This window comes from Callospermophilus lateralis, chromosome 5 (genome assembly GCF_048772815.1).
Source record: "Callospermophilus lateralis isolate mCalLat2 chromosome 5, mCalLat2.hap1, whole genome shotgun sequence".
Lineage (NCBI taxonomy): Eukaryota > Metazoa > Chordata > Mammalia > Rodentia > Sciuridae > Callospermophilus > Callospermophilus lateralis.
In genome coordinates, this window is record NC_135309.1 from 160,281,247 (window position 1) to 160,307,229 (window position 25,983).

The 25,983-nt window shown below is 48.9% G+C and overlaps 1 protein-coding gene across 2 annotated transcripts in view; it reads right to left on the minus strand.

The window, feature by feature from the left end:
• The window catches only part of Tent4a (terminal nucleotidyltransferase 4A), a 40,574-nt gene extending 14,854 nt beyond the window's left edge, over positions 1–25,720 (minus strand). For both annotated transcript variants that reach the window (XM_076856226.1, XM_076856225.1), the window contains exons 1-4: positions 25,013–25,720; positions 3,278–3,401; positions 2,288–2,334; positions 945–1,065 (exon numbers count right to left, since the gene is read on the minus strand). In XM_076856226.1, coding sequence (XP_076712341.1) covers positions 945–1,065; positions 2,288–2,334; positions 3,278–3,401; positions 25,013–25,719 — 999 coding nt within the window. In that variant the 5' untranslated portion in view covers position 25,720. The remainder of the gene's footprint in view (positions 1–944; positions 1,066–2,287; positions 2,335–3,277; positions 3,402–25,012) is intronic.
• Between the last annotated feature and the right edge of the window lie 263 nt (positions 25,721–25,983).

Sequence of the window (25,983 nt, forward strand, 5' to 3'; positions counted from 1 at the left end):
GTATACAGCAGAGAAGAGCTGCCAGTCAACAGCAGAAACTGGCCCTCAGACAGCAGAGAGAAAGGTACTCAGTAACCAATCTGCTATAGCAGCAGGGCCACTGGGACATAGAAATTATCACAACAACGACTCAAAGCACTGCCTGTCTTCAGATGCTAGTGATATGGCATGCACAGAGTAAAAATGCACAAAGATGTTCACCTGGTTTTTATTTAAACTCCCTCTCTGCCCAGGGAAAACATCTGACAGAGCAGACGCTGGAGGGAAGTGGAGTACCTTGACCCCACATCATAGTGAGAAGGAATACAACCCAGCCTTAACTCTGACAATCTGCCAGCGCTGTGGGACATCACCACACTGAGAATGAGTGGATGTTCCAGCTCAAGACTGAAATGCCAGTGCACAGCACAGCTCAGCTGATGACTGTCACATCACAGGTGAGTGCCCTCCAGGCCCAAAGCTGCTTCCATGTTGAACTGCTATTCCTGAACAAGCACACATGGGAAGCAGTCTCCATTCTAATTTCTCCCCAGGGCAAGAGGCTTTCCACATGCAGTGTTAGCAGCAAAAAGTACAGGAAGTTTACTTTCTGGAATATAAATTAGCAGACGGCAATCTCTTCCAAGTCAATCATAAATGTCAGTGTGATCACTGAGATATACACTCCAAAATGGGCAGCACCCAGTGCTGGTGTTCCCTCTGTAGACATGTCTCTCCTTTTCTTATCCACACTCACAAGGGATGTATTCAGTCTGAAGATTCACAAATTTCCACAGTTCAGACTGTCACTAAACCTTTTCTCGGCTAATAACCATGAACATAGTAATCACATTTACTCCAGAAACAGAGAACTATGGGAAACACAACATGGGTTAGTCATTCAGGGAACCAGAGGCTCCTGCAGGATGAGGAGGCTCCCCCCCAGGCAGAGCCCATACACTCACTGTAGCTTTGTCGAGGACTTTGATGGAACATGGCTCAGCCACGTTGTGCTTCCGAAGGGCTTGTTCCAACAGCTGTAAAGGAGGGCGTTCCCATTTTCCAAAGACCACCAGATCTATGTCACTGGGCAGATGAGAAAGCACATATCAATCACGACTCCCCTGAACCACGACACAATCCCATGACACGCACCTCCCTTGGGAACGTGCGGCACAGCTTCCGACCATGTGTCATGACGGAGAGCAGAGGATGGAAAGCTTTTCCCAACAGCACCAAGTTATCCAGGGGGTTTTAGAGAAAACTCCCTCCAAGCCACACTGTGCCCATACTTCCCAGCACCCACTCCTGGGCTGCCCACACCGGACCATGCTTCCTGGCCCAGGGATCTCTGAATGCCCTGGATCTGCTCAGTACCCCACTGTCCCTGCCAACACCAACCCCTAAATTATGCCATCACAGCCTCTCAGCCTCCAGATGCTAACCAGCCATGGGTAACAGAAACAATCACATGAAATTTATTTAAATATCATGAGTCCTTAAAGAGAAAACACTGAAAATAATGTGAACTTTACATTTTTCTATCATAAAAAAATCCTCAAAAAATATTAAGTAGAATTTTGTTTCTTAAGACTTTATTTATTTACTTACTTATTTATTTACTGGTGCTGGGGGTCAAACACAGGGCCTTCTGCATGCCAGGTGCGCTGTTCTATACTGAGCTACACACCCAGTCCTTCATTACCACTTCATAAAGCAGTATTTCAAAAACATCCCCCCAAACCATCAGCAGAACATTCTCCACTGTGTTTACTCCCATAGTCCCTGCTGTGCCTTGAACGTCCCTGCAGTCCCTCCAGAACCTACGCTGTCATGGGACGGGAAACCTGCCTGTGCTGAGGCAGGGCCTTCAGGAGTGGATTAAGGGTTGACGTGTGAAGCGGTCTGCCCCCCACCCCACGTGATAATGCATAGAGATGGTACTTGCAGATACAGCCTCTGGAGCTCAGACTCCACAGCCTCCACAATCAAAAGCAAATGAACCTGTTGACATAACTTACTCCGTCTCTGGGATTTTGTAACAGCAGCAGAAAATGGACTAAAACCTCTCATTTTTCTTCTGCTTCTCACATCCTGCATTTTTGTTCCCCAACATATTAAGTGTAAGAGGAAATTAAATTTTATTTTCTGTCCATTTTCTCCTTGGGCCTCCAAACTTTTCCTTTGGCTGCCATTTTTAGACTTCGATTGACCACCAGGAACCGTGTTTCAGCCTTCATGTGCACACGGACACCATCTGCCCCCAGAAGCCCCAACACTAACCCATGCAGTGCGATCTGCTACTCACCTTGTTGGAAGGTAGAGACCTGTGCTAAAGCTGCCAAATATCTGCACCTGAAAGAAAGTGGGGCTCTGTTAAAACAGGCACCACAATTCAGTAGGCAGACTTCCCAAAAGGCCTCACTATCCTCTTGGTAAATAGTAAAGCCACCTTGGAAATTGAGGAGAGTGAATAAGTAAAAATCCTACAACCAACAAGAAAATCCCTTATGTCTTTGTATTAAAGACCAGCCCCAGAAATCTTTTTAGGATTCAATATTAAAGAGATGAGATCACTATGGTCCTCGAAAAAAAAAAAAATATTATATATATATATCAACTCACAGATGCAGACTTCCCAAAGCCTGTTTCCAACCTTCCAGTAATTTCTCAAAGCCACAGTTACAGTACCGGGCAGGGCTCTGTTCTAGGGCACTGAAGCTTACAGCCTTATTTAAGCAATTGTATTGCTTTAAAAGAGATGCTGCCCTTGCCCACTAAGCATGTATGCAGCTTGGCAGCAGGGCTCCAACTAGCAGACGGTCACCCTTCCCTGTGCAGGTCAGGTCATTGGTAGGCCAGGCTGATGGTTAGAACAGGAGGCCTGAGGGTCATCAGCAACCTGGTCAGGGGCACAAGCTCTCCCATCACCCAGAATCTTCCTTTAATCAACACCTGGATGTTCACGGGAAAGCAACAGGTGACCACTTGCAGTGGTCACAAACTGTGCCATATGCCTTCAGGTTGAGGAAGAGGATAAGCTCTCCAGCCTCTGGGTGAATTTAATGCAAGAACAACCTTCACACAGTTTAAAAAAACAATCCCTCAGGCCAGGGGTCCTGTGTGCACCAGCGAGCTGCAGATCAGAGGGCTGGCGCTGGAGCGGGAGCAATGAAACGCACCCTCCCCGGACAGCCTGGAGGGCCACCTGGCTGTGAGAAACCCCGGTCTGTGCAGCCAGCTGACAGGAACAGCTGCGGCGGACCTGAATGTGCCGTGTGACACCCAAGATACCCACATCAGCCGTTGGCCAGAGGTCTTTGACTACAGTTTCGATCCGCTTCACCACCTCCCTTCTCATGGCTGCTTCTTCAGGACAAGGAGACATGAAGTTATAAAAGTCGATTATTTCCTCATGAAGTCTGGTGAATAAAAGAGAAAACACCCTAGAGTTACGATTACACTGAAATGTTTCCCATTGCATTAGATCAGTATGGCATGAACACATATTTCTGGTCACAACCCTGTTTCTTTCCTCCCCTGAAAATCTAATGAAGTGAAACTCTGGTGGATGAAATTACACTGAATGATTCAGTACCACAGCTTAACACATGGGAATTGGGTCAATACCAAACATCGATACATTTCCAATTGGCCTTTAAAAGATACATTAAAAAAAAAAAAAACATGTTAACGACTTTACATTAAAAATGAAAGAATTACATATACAAAAAAATGAAAGAGGCTTACAAGGTATGCAGGGCAGCACAGGAGATGGCCAAAGGTGGGACCCAGCCCCAGGCCCCATCAGCACCTCCCTAGGTGCCGCACACTAAGGAGCATCGAAGGCCTGAGAGAAGAACAGGACATGTGTCCCTGGGAGCCCTTGAGCCCATCACAGCAGACACGGTTTGCCAGAGCTGCTGACACTCTGCTGAGTCGTGTGTTGATACATCACCTCCCATCACAGAGCAGCAGATGCAAGCACTTGGTCTAACGCACACCCAGCATTTGCTCCTCAGGCTTGAGTGAGGAGGGGACAACCCAGCGGGAGTAGCCAGCTCCACACCATGAGAAGTGAGATTCGAGGATCACCTTGCACCTCCACAGTGGACTTCAAGGAGCCAGCCCCGCGGTGGATGGCACCAGCCTGTGGAGTGAGGTAGGGGCAAGCTGGCAGGAAGACAGGACTATCGACCTTTTCCACTTTAAGAGACTAATTAGAGATGGGAAGAGGCAAAGCAATCCAATCTGAGGACTTACAGCAAATCAAATCCACCTGCTTCTGTTTGATTAACAAAGCAAATAGTAAAAGACAAAAATAAAATGTGGTCAGCTCCACAGCTAGAAAAACAGTCTGCATAGAGCAGGGAATAGTTTTTGACAGAACCTATTAAGTCAAGCTAGACAAGCAACTGACTGACATCACCTTGTTTCAGTCTGATGCTAATTCAAGGTTAATTTCAACCATCTCTCACCCAAGTATCCTCCACCCCTGAAAACACCCTTTGAAGTTATCCCTCCAAAAACTCCAAAGGAAGCTTACAGGCTGGTCAGGCCAACTCCATGAGGAGGAGTGCAAATACTGGAGGCCCTTCTTCACTGCAGGGCCATAGTGTCAGGCCATCCTGAGACCTGATTCCATCTCATTTAACTTAAAAAAAAAAAAAAAAAAAGGAAAGAAACCCTCACCCAGGCACATTCTCAATGCAAAGCCACAAGCCATTTTTAATAAATCCAGAAAGGTAGAACTCATACAACATTAAACCATGTTTTCCAAATTATATGTCAAACTGTAAACTCTCAGAGTAGAGCTTCCATCTTCTCACAGCTACTGAGTGCCAACCACACAGTAGGCCCTGGTCTTCCTCCTCCATGGCATACTCCACAAAAGCAGTGCCATCTCAATTGGAAGTGTTCCTAATTCCTGCCATTTAGAAATGTTAGCGGGACAGCTATGCCCAGCCAGAAGGCCAACAGCCATAGCTGGAGGAGCTGTAGGCCGCCATCTCTGTCAGCAAGGTGTCTGGCAGGGTGCCCTTCAACTTCAGACTCACTGCTGCAGAGCTCAGCAGGGAGGCAGCCCTGGGCTCTCCATGAGAATAGCACAACCAGGGCCATCAATAGGCACATCTCTCCTGTGCCTTTCAGCCCCATGCTAAGGACCACAGGACTAAGGAATCTAGAGGCATGTTAGTAAAGACACAGGCTGAAAATAAGCAAACACCTGGCCCCGAGTCCAATGTGCTAAATTCTATCCATATCCCAGGGATTTACCGCATCAAAACAGCCACTAAACAGGGCACCCCAACAGGCCAAAGCACCCTCCAGGTCTCCACCTGCGGAGCAGAATGTGCTATCAACCTTAGGGTTAGTGTTGTCTGTAGGATGAGGGAGCCAGGCAAGAGGACTCGAGCGCTGTTTACTGGGACACCAAGGACTGGGGAGTATGACTTATGCTGACAGCCAAGACAGAGAAGGGATTGGAAAGTCTGAAGAGCTCTCTGGCTGCCTTAGGCTCCCGCTCTGTGAAACCTGGAGGGTTGCTGGGTGGAGGCCCAGGTGGACCAGTGGCACAGTAGAGAAGCAGCATGGAACCGGAGCAATCGAACAAAACTACACCTCTGCCCGTGCCGCCAGATCCCTCCCCAGGCCCTCGCTTCCTTGCAAGCACAAGCTGACAGGCTGGGTCCACCTGCACCGGGAGGCAACCTCCAGCAGGAGGGGCTTGCACCAGTGCCCAGACAGTGACAGGCTGCAGTGTGCAATGAAGTATGCGTGTGGAAGGAGCCACCAGGCTCTGCCACCAGATCTCCCGTGTGGCCTTGTTGCTGCTGCTCTATGCTACTTGCAATGAACTATCATGATGGAAGTTCCTTCTATCCCTCCACAGGACGACTTGACTTGTCAACAGGAGACCCACACAGCCAAGAATCCTTTTATAAAAATGTGACCAGTACTAAATAAAATATGGGAAATTACCCAGGCAAGAGAGATGCTCATGTAATCCCAGCAATTTGGGAGGCTGTGGCAGAAGAATCACAAATTCAAGGCCTATCTCAGTAACTTAGTCCCTGTCTCAAAATAAAAAAAATAAACAAATAAAGGCCTGGGGATGTAGCTCAGTGGAAGAGTGCTCCTGATTTCCATCCCCAGAACCACAAAATAAAATGCTGGGAATTATTTTACTCCATACCGACATTACCAGTAGTTTTTAGGAAAACTACACACAAGGGCATGACACTGTGCTGTCCCTCAGTATCTGTCAGGGCCTGGCTGCAGAACCCAGGACACCAAAGCCCATGGCGGCCCAAGTGGCTTATATAGAATGGTGTGGTGCCTGCATGTGCCCACATACATCCTCCTAGGTGCTCACAGCACCACACAAACACTGCTAAGATCGCAAACACACGTCCATCCACGCTCAGTAGACACACGATCTTCTGAATGCTCTCAATCTGCAGTTGCCTGACTCCACGGATGTGGAACACACAGAGCCAGCCACTTCCACAGTGAGGTGCCACCATCCAGGCAACAGTGCACTTTTACCAGGCTACACCTCTCAATACTGGACATTCGCACAGGTTCCATTCTCCAAGATGGTCCACACAACTATGTTAATGAAAAGTTTCAATCTTTTGCTTCTTCTTCCCACTTAACAAAAGCCCCAGGGAATTTCAGTAAGGTGACATCGGCATGAAACCACACCAGGCCTCCTATCTGCAGACAATGCAGGCATCAAGACCTCCTGGAGTTCAAGCTCAGTTCAGCTCACTGACATTCAGTCTCAAAATCAAGATCTGGAGGACACTGCTGGCCTCCAGATCTGCAGCCAGGCTGCTCCCAAGAAGAAGTTTTCTGTGGCAGACAGCAGTGCCAAGAAAGAGGGCCTAGGCTGACCGCCTCCTCCACAGCCTCAGGGGCCAGGGAGCCTGGTGGAGCCCCCGGTGGAGCCCCTGGGAGGACTTCCTAAGTCACTCATGCCTGCCCTTTCCTCTCTCAACTGAGTTGTGAAGCACTGACTGATGGTTGGGGCTCCAGGAATGGGGGCACCCGGGTAGCCCTGAGAAAGACAGCCAGGTGTGGAGTGAGGTAAGTGGGGCAGGAAGGTGCACTGAAGCCCTGGTGTTTACGGCGTTAATCTCATCTCCATACACTGTGGCCTGACATCTCCCAGCTCTGGCGAATGACCCAGGAAGGTTCTGTGCCACACGGATGCCTTCTCCGAGAGGCACCAAGCTGCAGGCCAGCTGCATATGTTGCAGGGCAGAACACATGGGCCGCAGCACCCACCAGGAGCAGAGCTATGCTGCTTTGCAGTGGGCTGGAGCTTCCTGTGAAGTCCTAGGTTTTGTCTTCAGTCTGGGGTTTCTGTCGTGTAGAAAAGGAACCCTGCAAGCAATGGACATATAAGGCAGCAAGATTCTGATGGCTCATCCTGGAGAAGTGAATCCTGAGCTCCAGCAACAGCCCTGCCCACAAAGACCAGGTGAGCTGGGAGACTCCTCTGCAGGAAGCCTGCAGACACCTCACAGTGGAGCGAGCCCAGCGCTTCACAGTCTGGTTATTTTAAGGATGGAAATGATGAGACCAGAGGTTTTGGGTGAATTTTAGTTTTTATCATGAAACTATTAGAGAACAATACAAAAACATTATTTTCCAGTATACTTTTTGTACTAAAAATTGAAAAACAAACCAAACAAAAAAAAAAAAAGCTCTCATTTACAATCACTTCCTTAAGGGTCCAAACCCATTCAAGAGGTAATAACTGACTTTTCACAATGTTAATAAGTTTCACAAATTTTTGTTTCTAGTATCCAAAAGCAAGATTGATAGCCTCTGATGTCTCGGTATCAAGTGCACGCTCACCATACGTACTGAGGAAGCCTAAATCACTGTGCTATTTTAAGAGCAAAGGAAGGACCACAGAAAACCAAACTAAATCACTTAACAGATAATACAGCTATTGATGAAAACAGACGACCACCCCAGGATGACCTTCACCTGCAGAAGCTGAGCTGCTTGGATTAAGTGGTTCTCAACTGTCCAGGTCTGAATCAAAGCCAAGGATGACTGGTTGGTTCTGCCACAGATGTGGAGTGATGGGAGTGGTGGGGCAGCATCCTTCCCCCACTACCCGCACAGGGAAGAACACATTCTGCCCTGGGCTAAGCTGGCTTGTGCCCAACTCCCAGCCCCTGTGGCTCGGACCTCCACTCAGACCAAGCACAATGTGCATCTTGTTCAAAGGTGATTTCTCTGTATTCGACCCAATAAAGACTGGCTGGCAGCTGTGCCCTGGTTAAGTCAGCATGGAGAGAAACAGGGGACAGACCAGAGCCCACAGCCCCAGGAAGGACAACTGAGATTAAATGGCTATGGAGAGAACGGGACGGAAGGACACCCAGATGGTGAGTGGAGCATCCTGCATGGGGACACGTGGCTCTGCTCACTGGGGCAGCTCCTGAAATTCTGCATCCCAAGGGGTTCTCTAAGCAAAGGTCAGGATTCACTCAACATTTCCTTAAGGGAAAAGAAAGGTCAGAAAGAAAGGTGCACCATCCTCCAGTGTGGCCACAGACACATCAGCCCTAAACCCACAGCCAGGAGCAGGTGCCCCCGAAGGCCACACTGTAGCTCCTAGCTCACCGAGGCTCCAGCACCCCTGGGCCCATGGTCCTGCTGCTACCTATTCACCTGCCTTGGCTTACGCTGAACAGCCCGTGACTCCTGTGAATTCCAGGTCCTAGGGGGAAAGGTGATTTTATGAATTGTACTTGACCTCAGTTCCCAGTCCTTCCTTTTATGATGTAAAATGCAACTGAAAATGCTGGAAACTCTTGTCAACCATTACTTTATTCCCTCTCTCCCTCTTCTCACTCTTCCTTCAAAAGCCTTCTCAGAAATCTGGGCTCCTTCACTCCAACTCCACAAGGTTGCTGTCTGCATTTTGCCAGAAAACAATGGCTCAGTAAAAATACAAGGCCTTAACTACAGCAGTTTTATAGATGTTATGACATGCTTTGATGCAATCAGAGTAAAACGACACCTCCAAACCTGCTCTGTTGCATGGACAGGGTCTGGAAAGTGCAGGTTGCTAAGCAAATGACAAGTCCTAACACCCACAAGGGAATGACTGAATTGCTTCTACTAATCAGAGGGGTGATGATCCTCTTCAAAGCATCCCTTTACTGATGCAATTAATAGGCTAATTAGAAAGCATTTTTACTTATCTTTAACTATGTTATAAGGCAACTAGTATCTGCACAAATTAGTAAATCTTGAAGCGGGCTTTGAACGTGATTTTTTTTTTTTTTTTTTTTTTTTTTAAATCTAGGCTCAGAACAAGTGAAAGAAAATAGACTGACACGTTAAATGAGAACCATCAGTGTTTCTAGGGCACCCACCACTGCTGTCAGAGCCTGCCCCGGCTTCCCTGCACACAGAGCTCTGAATGAAGCTGTGGGTGTTTTCAAATATGAATGGAGAGCAGGCAAGGCCCCGGAGAGTTCGTGTAGGAGGAGGGCTGACGGCTGGGCACCAGAGAGGCACAGCCCTGGAGAGCAGCAGGAGCAGCAGCTGGACCAAGAGGTGCGAAGTCCATGTAGTACACGCCCTGGGGCAGTGAGTCTGCTCAAGTGATTGGTTAGATAGGTCAAGGCCAACAACACACCAGGACAGAAGGGCTCCACTGCTCTGAAGTCAATGTGGGACTCTGGTCCACATAGGCTCAGCTTCCAGGGAAAAGGAGCCTTCTCTCATCTTCCCTTTCAGGTTTCCTTCTGGGGTCAGTCACATGGACACTGCAGCAGGTGGACATCCAAGAGCCTTTCAGAGCCTAGTCTGGTGAACAGATACCTTTGTGCAGCATGGAAACACCAACACTCATCTCCCCTAGCAGAGCAAAACCAACCACACTGCAAATTTCAAGCAAAGGCCCTGGGGCCACTCAGTGGAGCACAAACCACAACAAGCCTTTCCTCCCCTCAGAAGAGAGCGCTAGATCTTAGGTACAAGAAGCAGCTTAGAGGAGTAAAGCCATGGAGTAAGTATTTAACGTGGGAGTCCACACTCTGGCTAAGCTCCGTACCAATGAAGAGATCTACAAAGAGAACTCTGTTGAGGACCAAGACGAAGCCAATACCAGCAATCCATCAACCCAGGGTACCCATGTCCCACTACTAAAAACCATTACTAGTCACTCTATCACAAGCCTGAGAAGCACTGAGTCTCAGGCACAGAGGTGGCAAACCCAGGGATGGGCACTCCACCTTGCTTAGCACAGACTGGACCAGCTGAGAGCAAAGCCCCCCACGAGCTTGAGGCGGTCGTCTCCTAACACAGTGTCTGTGAGAACTCACAGCTGGGGACCTGCAGACTCTGCAAACGCTGGCAGCCAGGGGAGCAGCTGGGGATCAAACAGGCCTAGAGGGGCTGTCACAGAGCCTCACCTTCTGGCTTCCCTGGCTGGCCGGCTGGTCTTACAGCACAGTCACATTACAACCACTGACCACTGCAGACCACTCTGGGCTGTTCTGAAGGAACCCCCCACCACTGTGAAACTGCAGAAGTATCTGGAAGTCACAGTCCCCAAGCCCAGCTTGGTAGCTCAGGCAGCGAGATCATTTTTGAAATGGAAACAGCTTTCCTCCCTGTTATCCTTCCAGACATCCTTACTCTGGATGAAAGATAAGTGAGGGTTACTATATAGAACAAAAATGTGTAATAAAAGGCAGGAATCCCCAAAGTCAGTATTCTGGGTATACCACAGCTACCTCACCAGTATTTCCTTAGATCTCCCAAACAGTTCCTGAAGCAGATAATAGTGTCTCCATTTTACAGATGAGAAAGTTAAATCAGGACTCACTAGACAGGTGGTGGACTGGCCTGAGACTACAGAGTCAGGACTTGAGGGCAGAGTTGAGCAGCTCTTTAATTTGAACCCTTATCCAACCCGGCCTATACCCAGGAAGTGACCAGACACAGAAACAAGAGGTCACTGTGGTACTCTAACCAAGAGGGAAAAGTATAAATATAATCCTCCAATTACTCAGTAAACAATGTAGCATTATACAATATTTTTTAATTGTGTGAAAGAGCTTGTCCATGACAGGAGAGATACTGGTCAAAACTCTCCTCCAGAATTAGATTCTAACAAATACAAAATGAAACATTCGTTACATAATTAAAGCAACACTGAAAATAATGAAAACAAATATTCTCAAATGTTAAATATAGCAAAATCATAAATAGCTACTTTGTATTTTCCAAATTTTTTGTGAGTTTATTATTGCTTTTATAGCAACCAGAACAGGCACCAGCACTTCAGCTTTACTAATCCACACTCACCTACCACAAAGATCAAAGAATAGATGCCACCCCAAGTCACCAATTTTAGAAACCACCTGAGACAGCAGCACCCATCCCACCCCCATCTGCAAATCCAGACTCCTGAAAGCTACCCCACAATCCCAGGAAACCTGTCCCAATGCGGAAGCTGAGCACCAGGACAACTGTGTGCTAAGGGAGCACCTGCCCTGGGCAGTACAGCCAACAAGCTCCAGAGGTCCCAGGGTTCTAACCAGAGGCACTGCATCTGGACCAGACAGGACTCCAGGACGCGTTCAGACACATGGAAAGAAATGCTCCCATTCACTAGCAGTGATACCACACTACTATTCTTCCTAGCTGCCATCTGCCTCTCTGCCCAGGCACTCACTGTATGACACAGGTCACTCTGTGTGACCCCAATAACCACCACGGCCATCCATTCTGCACGCTAACTGGCCTCAGCCAAACAGCCGGCATGCGACCCTGGACAGGGGCAGCAGCAGCACCTGCCTTCTTCCCCAGCACTCAACCTTCTGGGGCCCCGCCAAATGACAGAAAGAAAAAGGGGAACCGGGCAGGTTAACAGTTAATGGAACTTACAGACAGAAGGAAAAAAATCAAGAGAGAAAATGAGAGAAGAGAACCTAATGGGCGCGCACACTTACCTCAGTTCTAAAGTTGAGAAAGCAGAAGCGGCACTCTCAGTGCAAACCTACCACGTTGCAGGCTCTGCCCTGAGAGCTGGCAGAGCAGGAGCAAGACAGCCACACCAGGCCCTGCTCTCGACAAGGAGAGGGAAAGATAAGTGAATAATCAAAACATACCCAAAAGACACATGTATAAATTTAGCCTGGTGGCACACAGCCATGAGCAAGGCTACTTCAGGATGAGTGGCCAGGGACAGCCTCCCAAGAGCTGGTGTTAAGGCTGGGTAGGAAGGAGAAGCAGCCAGACAAGTAGAGTGGGACAAGGACCCCAAGTGAGTCCAGAAAGAGAGGGAGCAGCCCAGCCTACAGGAGACAAATGCCTGAGCTAATGTTAGAGTTCAGAGTGAGCCCCTCCCTGTCCCCAGTGCACTGACTATAGGGCAAACAAGAGGCCACAAGGCAGTCGAGAAAACCCAGTTCCACAAAAGACAAGACTTGACCAAGAGAAATGAGCCATCAGAAAGTCGAAATTATTCAGGGCATACAGTCCAGACCCCAATGAGGGCAGCCCACCACCCACTCCAACCTCCGCTCTCCACCACACAGCGCCAGCAGGCCAAAGACAGCCAAAAACACGGCCGGACTTTCAGGCCTGCAGCCTGGCAAAAAGAGGAAGTTCCAGGTATAGTGGAGGGGCTTCCTAAGAACGTACTGTACCCACAGGCAGGGCAGGGCAGGGCAGGGCACGGCACGGCACGGCACAGCATGGTAAATACTGGCGACCACACCACAGAAATGTGCCATAAGTAGGATGGAGGGAGCAGGAGAGGGGTCAGAGCCCTACACACAGTAAAACTAGTGACCATTCAGGAAAAAAAAAAGACTTGAGAATCAGAAAGAAACCAGTACAGTGCCTGGTGCTGCAGAAAGACCGGGGGGGGGGGGGGGGGGGTCAACAAGCTAGAAAGGAGACAGGCAGAGGAAGGGGCCACAAGAAGCTACTGCACCCAGTAACAGAAGACCAGAGCAAGCAGTCAAGAGGTGATGCCAGCCATCAAGGCGTTCCCACCCACAAATGGTGACCACAGCAACAAGGCAGCAGGACTCCAGGAGGTCTGCCTCCTACACCAAAGGCGCACCAGCAGGGTCTGAGCAGACTACGCTCTCTAGAGGACCACATACAGATGGAGGTGTGGTCCAGACAGTGGCCATCAGTCACCGACCACAACTGTAAGCCAGAAATGAGGGCAGCACACATGGCTCAGAGCCACAGAGGCCATTCAACTGGTGGTGAGGTACAGCGGAATGCAGCCCCACGGGCTCTTCCTTCAAACCCTGGCCATTCAGCACACATAACAAAGCGGCACTGGCAGTGGCTCCTATGTGCAGATGGAGCAAAGAAGCACAGGGCTGGGCCTCAGGACAAGGACAAGATGCCAGGGTCACAGCAGAGCAACTCACCACGTCACAGCTGGGAACACTGTGATGCTTCACAGGGAAAACGAGGCCCTACAAAGCTGAGTGGAACAGGCGAGCAGGCACAAAGGGGCAGCACCAGCCTTGAGAACTAGTGAGAAGGCGGAGACCTCCAGACGCCCTGGGAGTCCTACAGGCCAGCACCAGTCTGCACACAGGACCAAGACGCACCAAGGAGGGAGGCCTGGACTGCCTGGGTCAGCGTGCGCTCTGCTGCTTTTCAGCCACCAACCTTGCAAGACCCTCAGACACTCTGTGCCTGGATCCCCTCATGTGGAACAGGGGCATCCTGGTACACCACAAGGACTACTATGGGGACTTAATAAACCCACAGTAAAGTTCTGAGAAAAGGACTTGGAACTCAGGGCAATAAATATTAGTGAGTATAACTAGAGAACAAAATACAAATGCTTAAAAATTATGGCAATGTGTAAATTATTATGTGTAAATTAAACGTGCCATTATTACGTAAATAACGTAATACAAATTGGGAGGTTTATATATTCATAAATAACTGATTTCTACAAACTGCAAAGTGGCAGGCAAATCAATGTTTCATGAAAATGACTTTTTTGCACTTAGCCACCTAAGATTTCCACCATGTTTCGTGTTCTTAGTCTCAGCAATACCTCTTAGAAACTAGCATTTCTATCTGAGGTTGTACATATCTCACTTTTAAGCAAAATTAATAATTTACCACATTTTAAATAAAGACAACACGATTTTAATGAAAGTTTTTCTGTGTCTATTTTTTCATGTGTCTATGGATTGATAGGCACATAAGTTGAGAAAGAGGGATCTACAACCGGAGTCACCTAATTGTACATTGGTTATTTCTGGGTGGTGAGATTAAAAAAAAAAAAAAAAAAGAATCAGTTTTATAAAAGCAATTTTATTGTTTATAAATTAGCATAAAGCACTCTTAGAAATAATCTCTAAAGTGATTAGCAACATAAGCGACAGTGTCACACAGTAGTTACCAGCCTTGTAAAGTAGCCACTATCACCAGCAGGAGACAGTGCCAGGTCCTCCCGTCTCGTCTGTACAAATCTACTCTCAGACTCCTTTTGGGGGAAATGAGGGCACTAGGTGTCTGCATCCAGGGTACCTGACCACTTCAGGGACTAGGTAGAGCTTCATGAGAATCTGCAATTCCTCCTCAGAAGTCAGTGTCACTTTTCTGGACCCAGAAACTGGAATTCAGCATAACTGTCTTCTTCCTATAGACTTACCTCTTTGGACAATTCCCTTTCTGCTATGCATTTCCAGTGACTTAAGATGATGGGCAATGACTCAGGGTGACTGGGCTCCAACATTGCCTCTGCACACACCAGCGGTGACCCCAGTGAGCCCTCTGCTTAGCTTCTAAGCCTCAATTTCTGTTTTGGAAGTGTGCGTCAGAGACTCTCCAGGGAGGATCCAGGGAGGCCTCAGGAGAGGTCACATAAAGGAGCAAGAACAGAGCCTGGCCCAGGGTGTGGGAACAGACTCAGGAAGGCCAGCAATGGTCACTACTGTAGCTAGTTTTGAACGTCACAGCCAGATGGGAACAGGGGAAAAGTAGCAGCTCCCACCTGGTAAAGGAGGTCTGTGAACAGTAAGTTACCTTCCTCAACCACAGACCTTTCCTTTTTATTTTTTAATTTTTTAGTTGTAGATGGACACAATACCTTTATTTTATTTATATATTTTTATGTGGTGCTGAGGATCAAACCCAGTGCTTCACACATGCTAGGCAAGCGCTCTACCACTAAGCCATAACCCCAGCCCCACCACAGACCTTTCAATTTCTATGGTTTTACTCTAAAATTGCTCCTGAAAGACCCCTTTTATCCTTTACAATTCCCCAAGCCTGAGTTCATTCCAAGGCTTCACCTCACTTGACAGTTATCTCAAATTTCCATTCTTTAGTGTCTCAGCATTTCTTTCTGTCCATCCTGACTGTACTTCAGTGTATACATCAGTATCCTGCAAGTCAGGCTTTGATGGAACATGAACTCTAGGCAGATCACCTTTTGCCTTCTTTTATGGAGTAACTCATGGCTATACTCTAGAATTTCCTTGAATTTCACAGACCATGAAAAGTATCTTCTTTTATATTCCAGGTTATCATCTCCTACCTGTTCTCCTCTTTTTGAAAATCCACGTTGCTTAACGTTAAAGATTTCCATTACCAAAATAGACATATTTACAGTACTGTCCTACAGCTCCCTCTCTGCCAATTCACCAAGTTCAGCTCCCTTTCTGGGAGGCAGTGGAGAGGAACCCGGCTATCCCTACTAAGGGCCTGCATGTGGTCCCCAGTTCTATTTCTAGGTGCCCTTGGCCAAAATGCTTCCACCTCCTGAGGATTAACCTCTCTCTAGCAGGAGCTGCTGTGGAGGTCTGTGGGATGCAGATCACGGCCCCTGCCTGGGGGTCTGATGTGTACTCCACTGTTATTCCCACCTCAGATCTTCCAGAGTCCTTGCACAGAACAACAGTCTACAAGTCAATAGCTCATCAGGCAGAACGCAACTGCTCAGAACACTCCGGCTCCCGCCCTCCCTACTGCTTCCTTCAAGCCAACTGTGCACTGCAGCAGAGGACTCTCCTCACACTCCCCTCTCCAGATCCAGCACCTTCCTGACTGGGCGACCTTCAACGAATCCTCACCAGAGGAACTATGCCATGGCCTGTGACTCGGATCTCTCCCTCTAGGAAACAGGAAAAGCCCTTTTACCCAAGATACCTTAGCAGGTATGCCAGTGACTAGATAAATGTCATCCCCAGTCCTGGTCATACTTCTTTCACCTGACACTCTTCAGAGTTCTTAGACATAAGTCCTGGGCTGACATTACCAATTCTGCACTCTTTGCCAGATCACGCTAGGCGGTCTAGGCTAGGCTTTCTATCTGCAGAATGGGAGTGACACTGCTCATCTCATCGCTATGATCTGCAAATTCATGAAGGAAAATCCAACAGAGCAACAGCCCCAAAGAGCCCCATGTATTGATGCACTGGGTGCTGGTGACTGAAGAAACTGTCCAGATGGAGAAAAGATCACCTGGACTACTGTCAGTAACTGTGCACAAGCCAACCATCTGCACCTTAAAAGTTTTTCCAAGTATACAGGGGTGGTGACGCACACCTGTAATCCCAGCAGCTTGGAAGGTTGAGACAGGAGGATCAAAGCCAGCCTCAGCAACTTAGGCCCTAAGCAACTCAGTGAGATCCTAACTCTAAATAAAAATATAAAAAAGGGCTGGGGATATGGCTCAGTGGTTATATACCCCTGGGTTCAATCCTCCGTACCAAAAAAAAAAAAAAAAAAAAATCCTTCCAAATTACACTTTGCCTTTGAACCTATTTTATGCTTCATGTGTTATTAAAATAGCCTTTTTTTTTTTTAAAGACTGAGTAAGAGGGAGAGGGAGAGAGAGAGAGAGAGAGAGAGAGAGAGAGAGAGAGAGAGAGAATTTTAATATTTATTTTTTAATTCTCGGCGGACACAACATCTTTGTATGTGGTGCTGAGGATTGAACCCGGGCCGCACGCATGCCAGGTGAGCGCACTACAGCTTGAGCCACATCCTCAGCCCTAAAATAGCCTTTTGAAAGGATTTTCATTGGAAACTCAAACACAATTACTAGAGCTTTCCAAGTAGAGACTTGCTGAGCAACACATTTTTTTTTTTACCGACATTTGAGTTGGGATTTATTTCAACAACTGCCACCAAATCAAGCACTATGTTTCAAATACAGTCTTAAAAGTCACACCAGTTCAGCACTGTCCAAATGTATGGTCATATGTATTTTTCCTGAAGTTAAAGAAAATTTAAATTCAGTTCTTTGGTCACATCAGTCATACTTTAAGTGCTGGCTAGCCACATAGGGCCTGTGGCTGCTGTGTTGGATAATCCAAGCATCACTGTGCCCTCTTCACAAAGCACTGCTGTACCGTGTTTTTCCAGCTGAATGCTCCCATCCCACACTCTGCCTTCCTTCGCCATCTATGGAACACCATGCTGGAGGGCCCAGAGAAACAGCAGCACTTCTCTCCACTCGCCCTTCCCCTGTGAGCACAGAAAGCGAGCACAGAAAGCAAGCACAGCCGACCTGAAACAAGCTGCACCCTGAACCAGCTGCACAGCAGCATGTGCACACCTGAGCAAGTCCCGAGGACCCCGGGAGCTACCGTTCTTATTTACATACTGCAGAGCAAGCACTACTACACTGCTTAAGTTTATAAAAATCAAAGGTATCTCTCAGGGCAAAGGAAGGATTTCCAGAATTTCCACAGCATCACCTTAGTCTGGCGGTGCCTACACCTCCTCCCCTCTCAAACACTGGAACTTTAGTCTTTAGTTTCCTCCAAGAGAAAACTTTTGGCCTAAAAGAGAAAGCTGTCTGCATTTTCCAAAACCAAGTAAAAGGCTTTTCCTGCTGGCAACAAGAACCACCTAATTTGGGGTTTCAATTTCCTTTGAGAAGAGGAGAAAGAAGGAAAGGAGTGGCATTAACCCTTCCCCTGGCAGTTCACAAAGCGCTTCCAGGTCTTTCTTTGAGATGCTCTGTGAAGTGGACATCTTAGACTCTGCTTCTTGGGTAGGGAAAGGGGGGCTCAGAAGTTAGAACTGAGGTGAACCCAATAAACCCAGACTACAGAAGGTGTGTCCTGGGCCAACCACGGGCTCCGGAGGTCATGCCATGCTTCCCAACACCAGGGAATGGGTTTGAGGCAAAATCCATTTTACTTTCCATTTGAAATAATTTAACTTTCCATTTTCCTTAAACTCCTGTATCCTGGCCATTCCTTCAAATCAACAGGATTCCAGAAAAATAATGATAATCTGGGATCTTGTAAGCATGCAGAGATAGATACTACCTACACTCAACCCGCTATCACTTAGACAATCATCAATCTTAAACCACAGGAGAGAATGCCTGGTTGTGCAGAGCCATTGTCTTGGGAAAGGAAAAAACCACAAACTCACAATAAAAAAAAAAAAAAAAAAAATGTGTTGTGATAATCAAGGACGTTCCTAGCCAAGGGAACCCTAAGAGTGCTTCCTTCTAGTCCACCCTGTCAGCTGTGAGAGTCTGCACAGAGACCTACTTTCCTGAATACTTTCTGTTTTGCATTCTATACTGCAAGACATAACACCAATATAATCTCTCTTCAGGAAGGCAAGCACAAATAAATTGCTATAGGCAATCAATTATTATGCATTTAATCCCTTCAGAATTGACAATCAAACTTTTAAAATGTCTAAGACGACAAAAGTTTTCCTCAGCATTTGGTTTATGAATACCATGTAATATTTATGCCATCCCTCACCAACTTTCCTGAGTTGGCAGGTCCTGTCTTTCATTTGACATGTGTCCAGTGCCCGGTGTGGGTGTGTGTGTGTGTGTGTGTGTGTGTGTACACACACACACTGAGAATGCAGGCCGAAGGGACCCAGGAGAGCCGTGGTCTGTTTTCTCAAAAGGGTACTGAACTCTGTAAGTGGAACACACAAATAAGGGGAAGGCTGAGGAAAGGACAGGAAAAGAACTGGGAGGGGTCTTCTTGCTCCTCCTGAAGGAAGCACAGTGCTGAGGTCCCGAGCAAGTCACCATTCCCTGGATCCTGGGCTGCAGGCCAAGTGTTGCCCACCTCTTCTGAAAAGCAAAGATGGACTGTTGTACATCTACAATGAGGTGAAACACCAACCCCCACCTGCACAGGAATGACAACTTTCCTAAACTGGCCAACACAGGAAACCTCATGAACAGGACTTTTCAATCACAATGTTTTCAAGTGTCACACGGGTCTCCTGTAAATGCTTCTTAAATGACTTATTTTAAAAAATAGTGTATCTACAAGAGGCACAGAAACATTCTCATTGCTCTCATGGTCACTCTAGTTGCCCAATTCCAGAGGTGACAATCAAGCTAGAGGACAGGTCCAGCGATATACAAGTTACCGCAACAGACTGGAGTCCAGTCAAGAGACAGAAATGCTGGACAAGACAAGCAGAGCCTCCTCAGTGTCCAAAGGAGTCTCCAGGCAAGGACATCTGCACCTGTAGCAGGCAGCACCCTAATGCCCAGAACCTGGGGCTCTAATGAGATTGTCATGCCAGGATCGTACTATACTGGTATGTGGCTTCAGCAGGCGGGTATCTGGCGGGTCCCATCTAATCATGTGAGTCCTGAGAAGCAGAAGGCTTTCTCCCATTGGCAGGGGACATCCTAAGAGATTCAAAGCACCTTGCTGGTTTGAAGATGGAGAAGGCCATGAGCCAAAGAATACAGGTGCCCTGAAGCTGGAGGAGGGACCAGTTAGCAGTCAGCAAAGAATCAGGGACCTAGTACTACCACTGCAAGCAAGTGAACTCTGCCATACTAAGAACATGCTACTAAATGGACCTTGAGAACCAGATGAAAAAGCAACCAGCCCATGCTCCGACTTTAGCCTTACAAGTCTGAGCAGAGAACTGAGTCCACCACCCCAATTTAACTAAGACAAAATAGTGCTGCTCTAAGCTGGAGTTTGTGGTGAACTGTTACATAGCAACAGAAAACTAGTACAGCACAGAGCTCTCAAGAACAAGATGCTGAATTACTGTGCATCTCAACACAGGGGGAGGAGACGGTGTCTGGGGCACACATCACTGCCTGCCTAGATCACTGGCGCCCAAGCTCAGAGCCTGGCCCCCACAGAAGCCCTCTGCAAGGTATGGCTTCCCATCCAACTCTGCTTCAGAGGAGAGCAGCCACAGCACCACAGTCCTGGGCAAGTCTCAGCAACACTGTGGCTTCAGTCTCCTGTGAGCCTGGGGACCAATTCTGTCCCTGCTCCCACCACCTGTGGCCTGACTGGCTGCCCCATCAAAATTAAGTTTCTGAACTTGAGCTTTTTTTGTTTGTTTGTTTTTGGTGGTGCTGGGGATTAGAACCCAGGACCTAGTGCATATAAGGCAAGCACTCTACCAACTGAGCTATGTTCCCGGCCTAAACTTGAGCATTTTTAACTACAATACCCCCACTTTTTTTTTCTGCACAACTAGAAGATCTGATCCCAAACCATAAGACCTAACCAATGAACACAATGTTTTTATTTTCCACCAAGGTGGACAATTATTGCTCCTCCTGCTAGCCACTTGCATGAATCCAGCTAGGATGAGAACCAGGAAGGTATATTAAACAGTGACCAAATTCTGGGAGCTTACATTAAAATACAAATCTTAACATTATAAAAAACTTTTTTCTCTAAAATATTAACCTAAAAGTTATTTTTTTAAAATAATAAGTCACAACCATGTGTATTCCTATTAAAGGAAAGAGCATTGGTTTTTCATTGAACGCTCCCAGCAGTAAGATGAACAGGATCTGCTCTCACTTGCACAGCATGAGTATGAAGCCATTTTTTTCAAAAACTTTGAGGAGTCTCATTTTTCCAGAGGACCAACCTACGGACAACTCTAACCTTCCTTTTTTCCCAAGAGAGGGTCTGTAGCACCCCGGTGGGCAGCACCTTCTCCAGCGTCAGCTGTCCTATGTGGGTCCTGGCTCATCAGTGACTGGGCATGGGGTTTAAGCAGTTCTCCAGCAGGACTTTCCTCGGCTCTATGCCAGGCAGCAGCCTGCACTTTGTGGAGAACGGCCACTGCACAATGGGAAGGAATAAACGATGCTATTATGAAGTGGGAAGGATCTGGGGGAAGCTGACTTTGTAAGTGATCCATGTGGCAGAAAACATTTGTGGAGTGGGGTCATTCTCGCTTCCACTCCAACAATCTACCTTTAAGGCCTCTGAGAATGGAACCCAGAAAGCAAGATCCACTTGTGCCATTGAGAGTCTTGGAGGCAGATCTCACAATAAGCTTGCCCGCCAGCGTGTCCCATGATGTTCACAGGAAGACAGAGAAGAGGAAAAAGGCAATTGGAGTGCTGACAGCAGGCCTTGCCAGGCCTTCACCTTGCCTCCCACTCAGGCCTCCCAGGGATGTTCCACGAGAGGTCTCACGGCTCTATTGGACATCCTGTAAAGTCAGGTTACAGTCATGGAGGCAAAAAAGGGATTCCAGTTGCCTCACCATGTACTGACTCCCTCAGGAGAACAGAGCCAAGGGGGCATGCACAGAGCTGGAAGGAGCCAGCCAGGGCCTGGAGGCACATCTAATACATGCCAACACTGATCAGCTTCTCACAGACTTCAGACAAGGAACAGAACTTGTGTTAGGAGTACAGGAGACATTAAAAGACCAACTACTGTCAAGGGACCTGCACAGGAAGCTATGTACAACCGCTGCCCATCTGAGTAAGCACAGCCTTCAGATGCCAAACTGAAGTGCAGCTGGTCAGGGTGCTGATCCATAGGTGTCTGCTGGGTCATCCACCCGCAACCTTCCTGGGGCTTTGCAACCTTCTAGTGAGGAAGAAGCCAGGTATCTGAAGGCCACTCTCTCACCTCACTTATGGAGAACATTTCTTTACCACTAACCGGAGGCTTCTAAAGTTACTGGGACTGACCAGTGCAAAGAAGTAACAGCTAAAAGCACTGCACAAAAGTGGCAGCAGCCAGAGGCTGGAGTCCATACTCCTTTCCTATCTCCAGATCAGAAAATCAAAAAGCTGGCATGTCTTTCACTATGCCCCTAATTCCCAAAACAAAGGCTCTTGAGGGTTCAAAGAGAAATGGGATAACAACCAGAGGCAATGGCCAACTCCTAAACCAGGACCACCCTTTCTCCACTGGAGACGTAACTGCACTAATCCCTGTCTTCTCACCGGCTCCTTCACCCTAGTAGAGGCTGAAAGCAATCTGGCAGTCTCACAAGCCCAGTCAACAAGCAAAGTTTCCAAGGCATAAAACTCCTCCCAAGCAAAGGATGAATGGAGCAGGTTGCTATGTGGGCCACCAGACCAAGATCCAAATGGGCCAAGTAGTGCTACTCAGACTCCTACCACAGGCCATGGCTTCTCCTTTCTTGAACTTCAGACACTGTCTTTCCAGAAATGTATACCCTGGAACCAAAGAAACTCTACGCAGCTCCTCATCAACAAGGTCCTTCTCTGTTTGACAGCTAGACACACCCTGACATCACTTTTTTTCCTTTCTAAGCAACAAGGGAAGACCTGATACTGGTCTTGCCCAGGGCCAAGTACCAGACATGGCTCTATCTTGACACCACAGGTTGTTTCACTTAAAACCAACAGGCCATACGGAAACAATCACTAGTGCTACCTCCTTTCCTCTGACCACAGGCTGGGCCCCACCACTGCTTTGATTTACTACTTCCTCTCCTGTCCCTTTGAAAGGCGCCTGGAGCAGGCAATCTAGTGGAGAGCACCCCACCCTCCTCCGCACCTGGCATGCAGTGCTGGCAGGCTTCTCCCCTAGGCAGACATGGTAGAAAGTGTATTCACCTCCAAAATTCCTACTGTGGACGTGGCACATACCATCAGAGACAGGAAAGGAAGAATCCCCAGGCAAAGGAGAAAGGAGGATTCATAGCTTCATAGCACATGATGTTAGCATCAACCTAGGTGGGAATCAAATCAGCCCTCCTGCTGGCTTTAGAGCCCACTCTTAAACCCTACACCATGTCATCTCTGAACTGAGCTGGCAAGCTGGGTAGCAGGGCAAGTAGATCGCTGAGCTTCAGGCCTTGGTATTTAGCCTGGGAGTGAGGGTGGAAAGAGGTTTCAGTAGAAGACTGGGAGGTTAGGGAACCTGATCATACCAGCTGACAGAGTATCTCAACCCACTGGCAGTGTGGGGAAAGAGCCCAAGCCTGGTGCATGGAAGACACCAGCCATGGGTTGCTTGGGAAGTTTCCACCACAGAGGCTGGAAGGCAAAGAGGATGAGGTATGGAGAGAGAGGGGAGCCAAAGAGACAGCATCTGATCAATGACTGGGCGTGATGGGCAACAGGGTTGAGAGAAGCCAGATCTGCAAAAGCCGGACAGCCAGTGCTGATGTGCAGTAGGCAGGGGGCACTCAGAAGAGAGCCCAGTTTGGGGTTCAAGATCATAAGGCTGGGTGTCACAAACACCAGATCTTAGCATGGCACCTGACCGACATGGCTCATCATCCAATGAAAGCAACAATACCACACACACACCTAGAAGCCTACAGGTTACCAGTAAGAAAACTCCAAGAGCATGGGCGATACACACAATGACATGATGCCACCAATGCTTGTAAAGGACATATGTGCATCACCGTAAGGGGCCAAAACATGCTCTTCAACCAAAGACAATGTCTTCCAACACTTTCTACTTCAAAGACACATGGCATTCACCCTGTTGTGTAATAGGCTGGAAACCCAAAGGCCCCCAACATGAGACCCTAGGTTTACTGCCCTCAGCAAGAAGAGCCTGCCAAGACCACTATATTCAGAGTTCTAAGACACAGAAGTGAAGGAGCATAGGCAGAGAATGACTGGGCTCCCACTTTGGTCTAAAGTGCATGCTCAAGCTTCAGGAATTTTAAGTAACATTTCTAGCCCAAACCAGGTGAAACAATTTGCAGAATGTGAAGCTATTACTATGTAGCATACACCACCCTTTAAAGTAGTATCTACTCCTGTTTCCAACAGACTCCAAGTGGGAAATACACTGAGCTGTAAGAAGAAACATTTTAAGAAAGAATCCCAAAGCCTAGAATTTATGAGTGTCTTGTATAAGGCTCTACTATCCCTAACAACCCTAACACCTTGAGAAATCCTTCAGTCATTTTAAATTAGCAGAAACTGTTACAGCAAAGCTCACAATTAAGTCTTGAAACAGACACAAAACTGTATGTACAAATATTTTGTTTCTAGAAATCTGGGAGAGTAAAACTAGGCAAAGGGCTGGGTGAATAACTTCTGAACAACTTCACCTGGGAGGAGTCCAGCCCACTTACCCCTCATTTAGATCTGTTCTACACCTTGCTGTTTTTAGGTGCACTGAACTTGCAGAGACCTTTCAAGGCCCTCTTGGGCGGACGTGAGGTGTTCAAAATAAAGACAGCATCTTCCAAAGAACAAGTATACAGAGCAAGTCATTTTTTTTTTCTTCTCTTTCCTTTTTTTTTTTTTTTTCACCAGTAGCCAGCATTTAAATGCTTCAGATGATACTCTTTATGTTAATTTCTGCACAAAATTAAAACATAACTTGCAACTTCATCTCACCACCACCACCTACCCAAATCACTTCTAAAGTCACTTTTGGCTAAATTGCATCAGTACAAAAGCCTCATCCCTTAAAAGAGCTTTCTCAAAAGAGAAAAAAAAAAAAAATTTAAGTATTTACCTTCAATTTGACTCACAATACCAAAACATTGAACTCACTTGAAACGCCAAAGCTATCTAGCCCCACTTGGACAAAGGGTCCCTAACTTTCCTGCTGGGAAGAGGAATGAGAAAGTGCCAGTTACCCCTTCCACTGTTGGGGGCAGAGGAGTGAAACTTCAGCACCACGGAAGTCAGCCCCTTTCCAGCACTGACAGCCCCGGGCCGGCAGGCCACTCCTTCCTAAGGGAATCTAAAAAGCCTTCAGAGCACTGCAGGGCCTTCGCCTTCAACCCCATCCCGGAAACGCAGCGCGGCGGCCGCACTCACCCCTGGATGCCGGGGCTGTACGCGCGGCTCTTCCACGGCGTGCCGGGCCGCGGCGCCTGGGCCCCCGGGCCGCCCCCTCCGCTCAGCGCGGCCGCGCGGCTGCCCGACAGCAGGTAGTTGAGGCCGTAGGTGCTGGCCTTGTTCTCGCGTTTCCGGCGGCCGGGATGGAACTGGTGCTGCGGTGGAGAGCCTGCGGGCGCGGGGCCGCGTGGCCCGGAGTGCCCGTTAGCCGCGCCGGGTGCGCTGGGCGCGCCGTCGGCGAAGCCAAAGAAGGCGCCGCCGCGGCCGCCGCCCGCCCGGCCCAGCGAGGCGCTGCTGGAGGACGACGACGAGCAGCCGGGGCTCTCGGTGCCCGACTCCGCGTTGGACGAGGACGAGGACGAGGACGACAGCGACGGCGACTTGTGTAGGCGCCGCGCGCCCTCGGCCGCGGGCCCGAGCGCCGTCAGCAGTGCCGGGGGTAGAGCGGAGGGCCCGGGCGCCGGCGGCGGGGGCGACGCGGCGGACAGAGCGGGGCCCAGGCCGCCGCCCCGCCCGGCCGCCCCCGGCGCGGCCGCCGTGTCCAGCGCCGGCGAGTTGAGGCAAAAGTAGGACGCGAAGCCCGCGCCGCCGCGGCCCACGCCCTGCGAGGTCTCCCAGATCTGCATCCACAGGGCATTGGCCGGCCCCTTCTGCTCCGGCTGGATCCAGGCCACGCGCGGATCCATCCACGCGCCGCCCCCGCGGGGCCCGCGCCGCCGCCGCCGCGGCCCCGCCCCCGCCGCGCCCCGGGCCGCGCGCGGACGGACGGACGGACAGACGGACGGGCCTCGGGGCGCGCGGGCCCGGCTTGGGGCGCGCTCCCGCGGGTGCGGCGGCGGCCGGACAGGCGCGGCGCTCGGCGTTCGGCGCGGCCGCGGACGGCTGCGGCTCTGGCTCCCGCTCACACGGCGCGGGACGGGTGCGGGGGCCGCGGCGGCGGCGACGGTGGC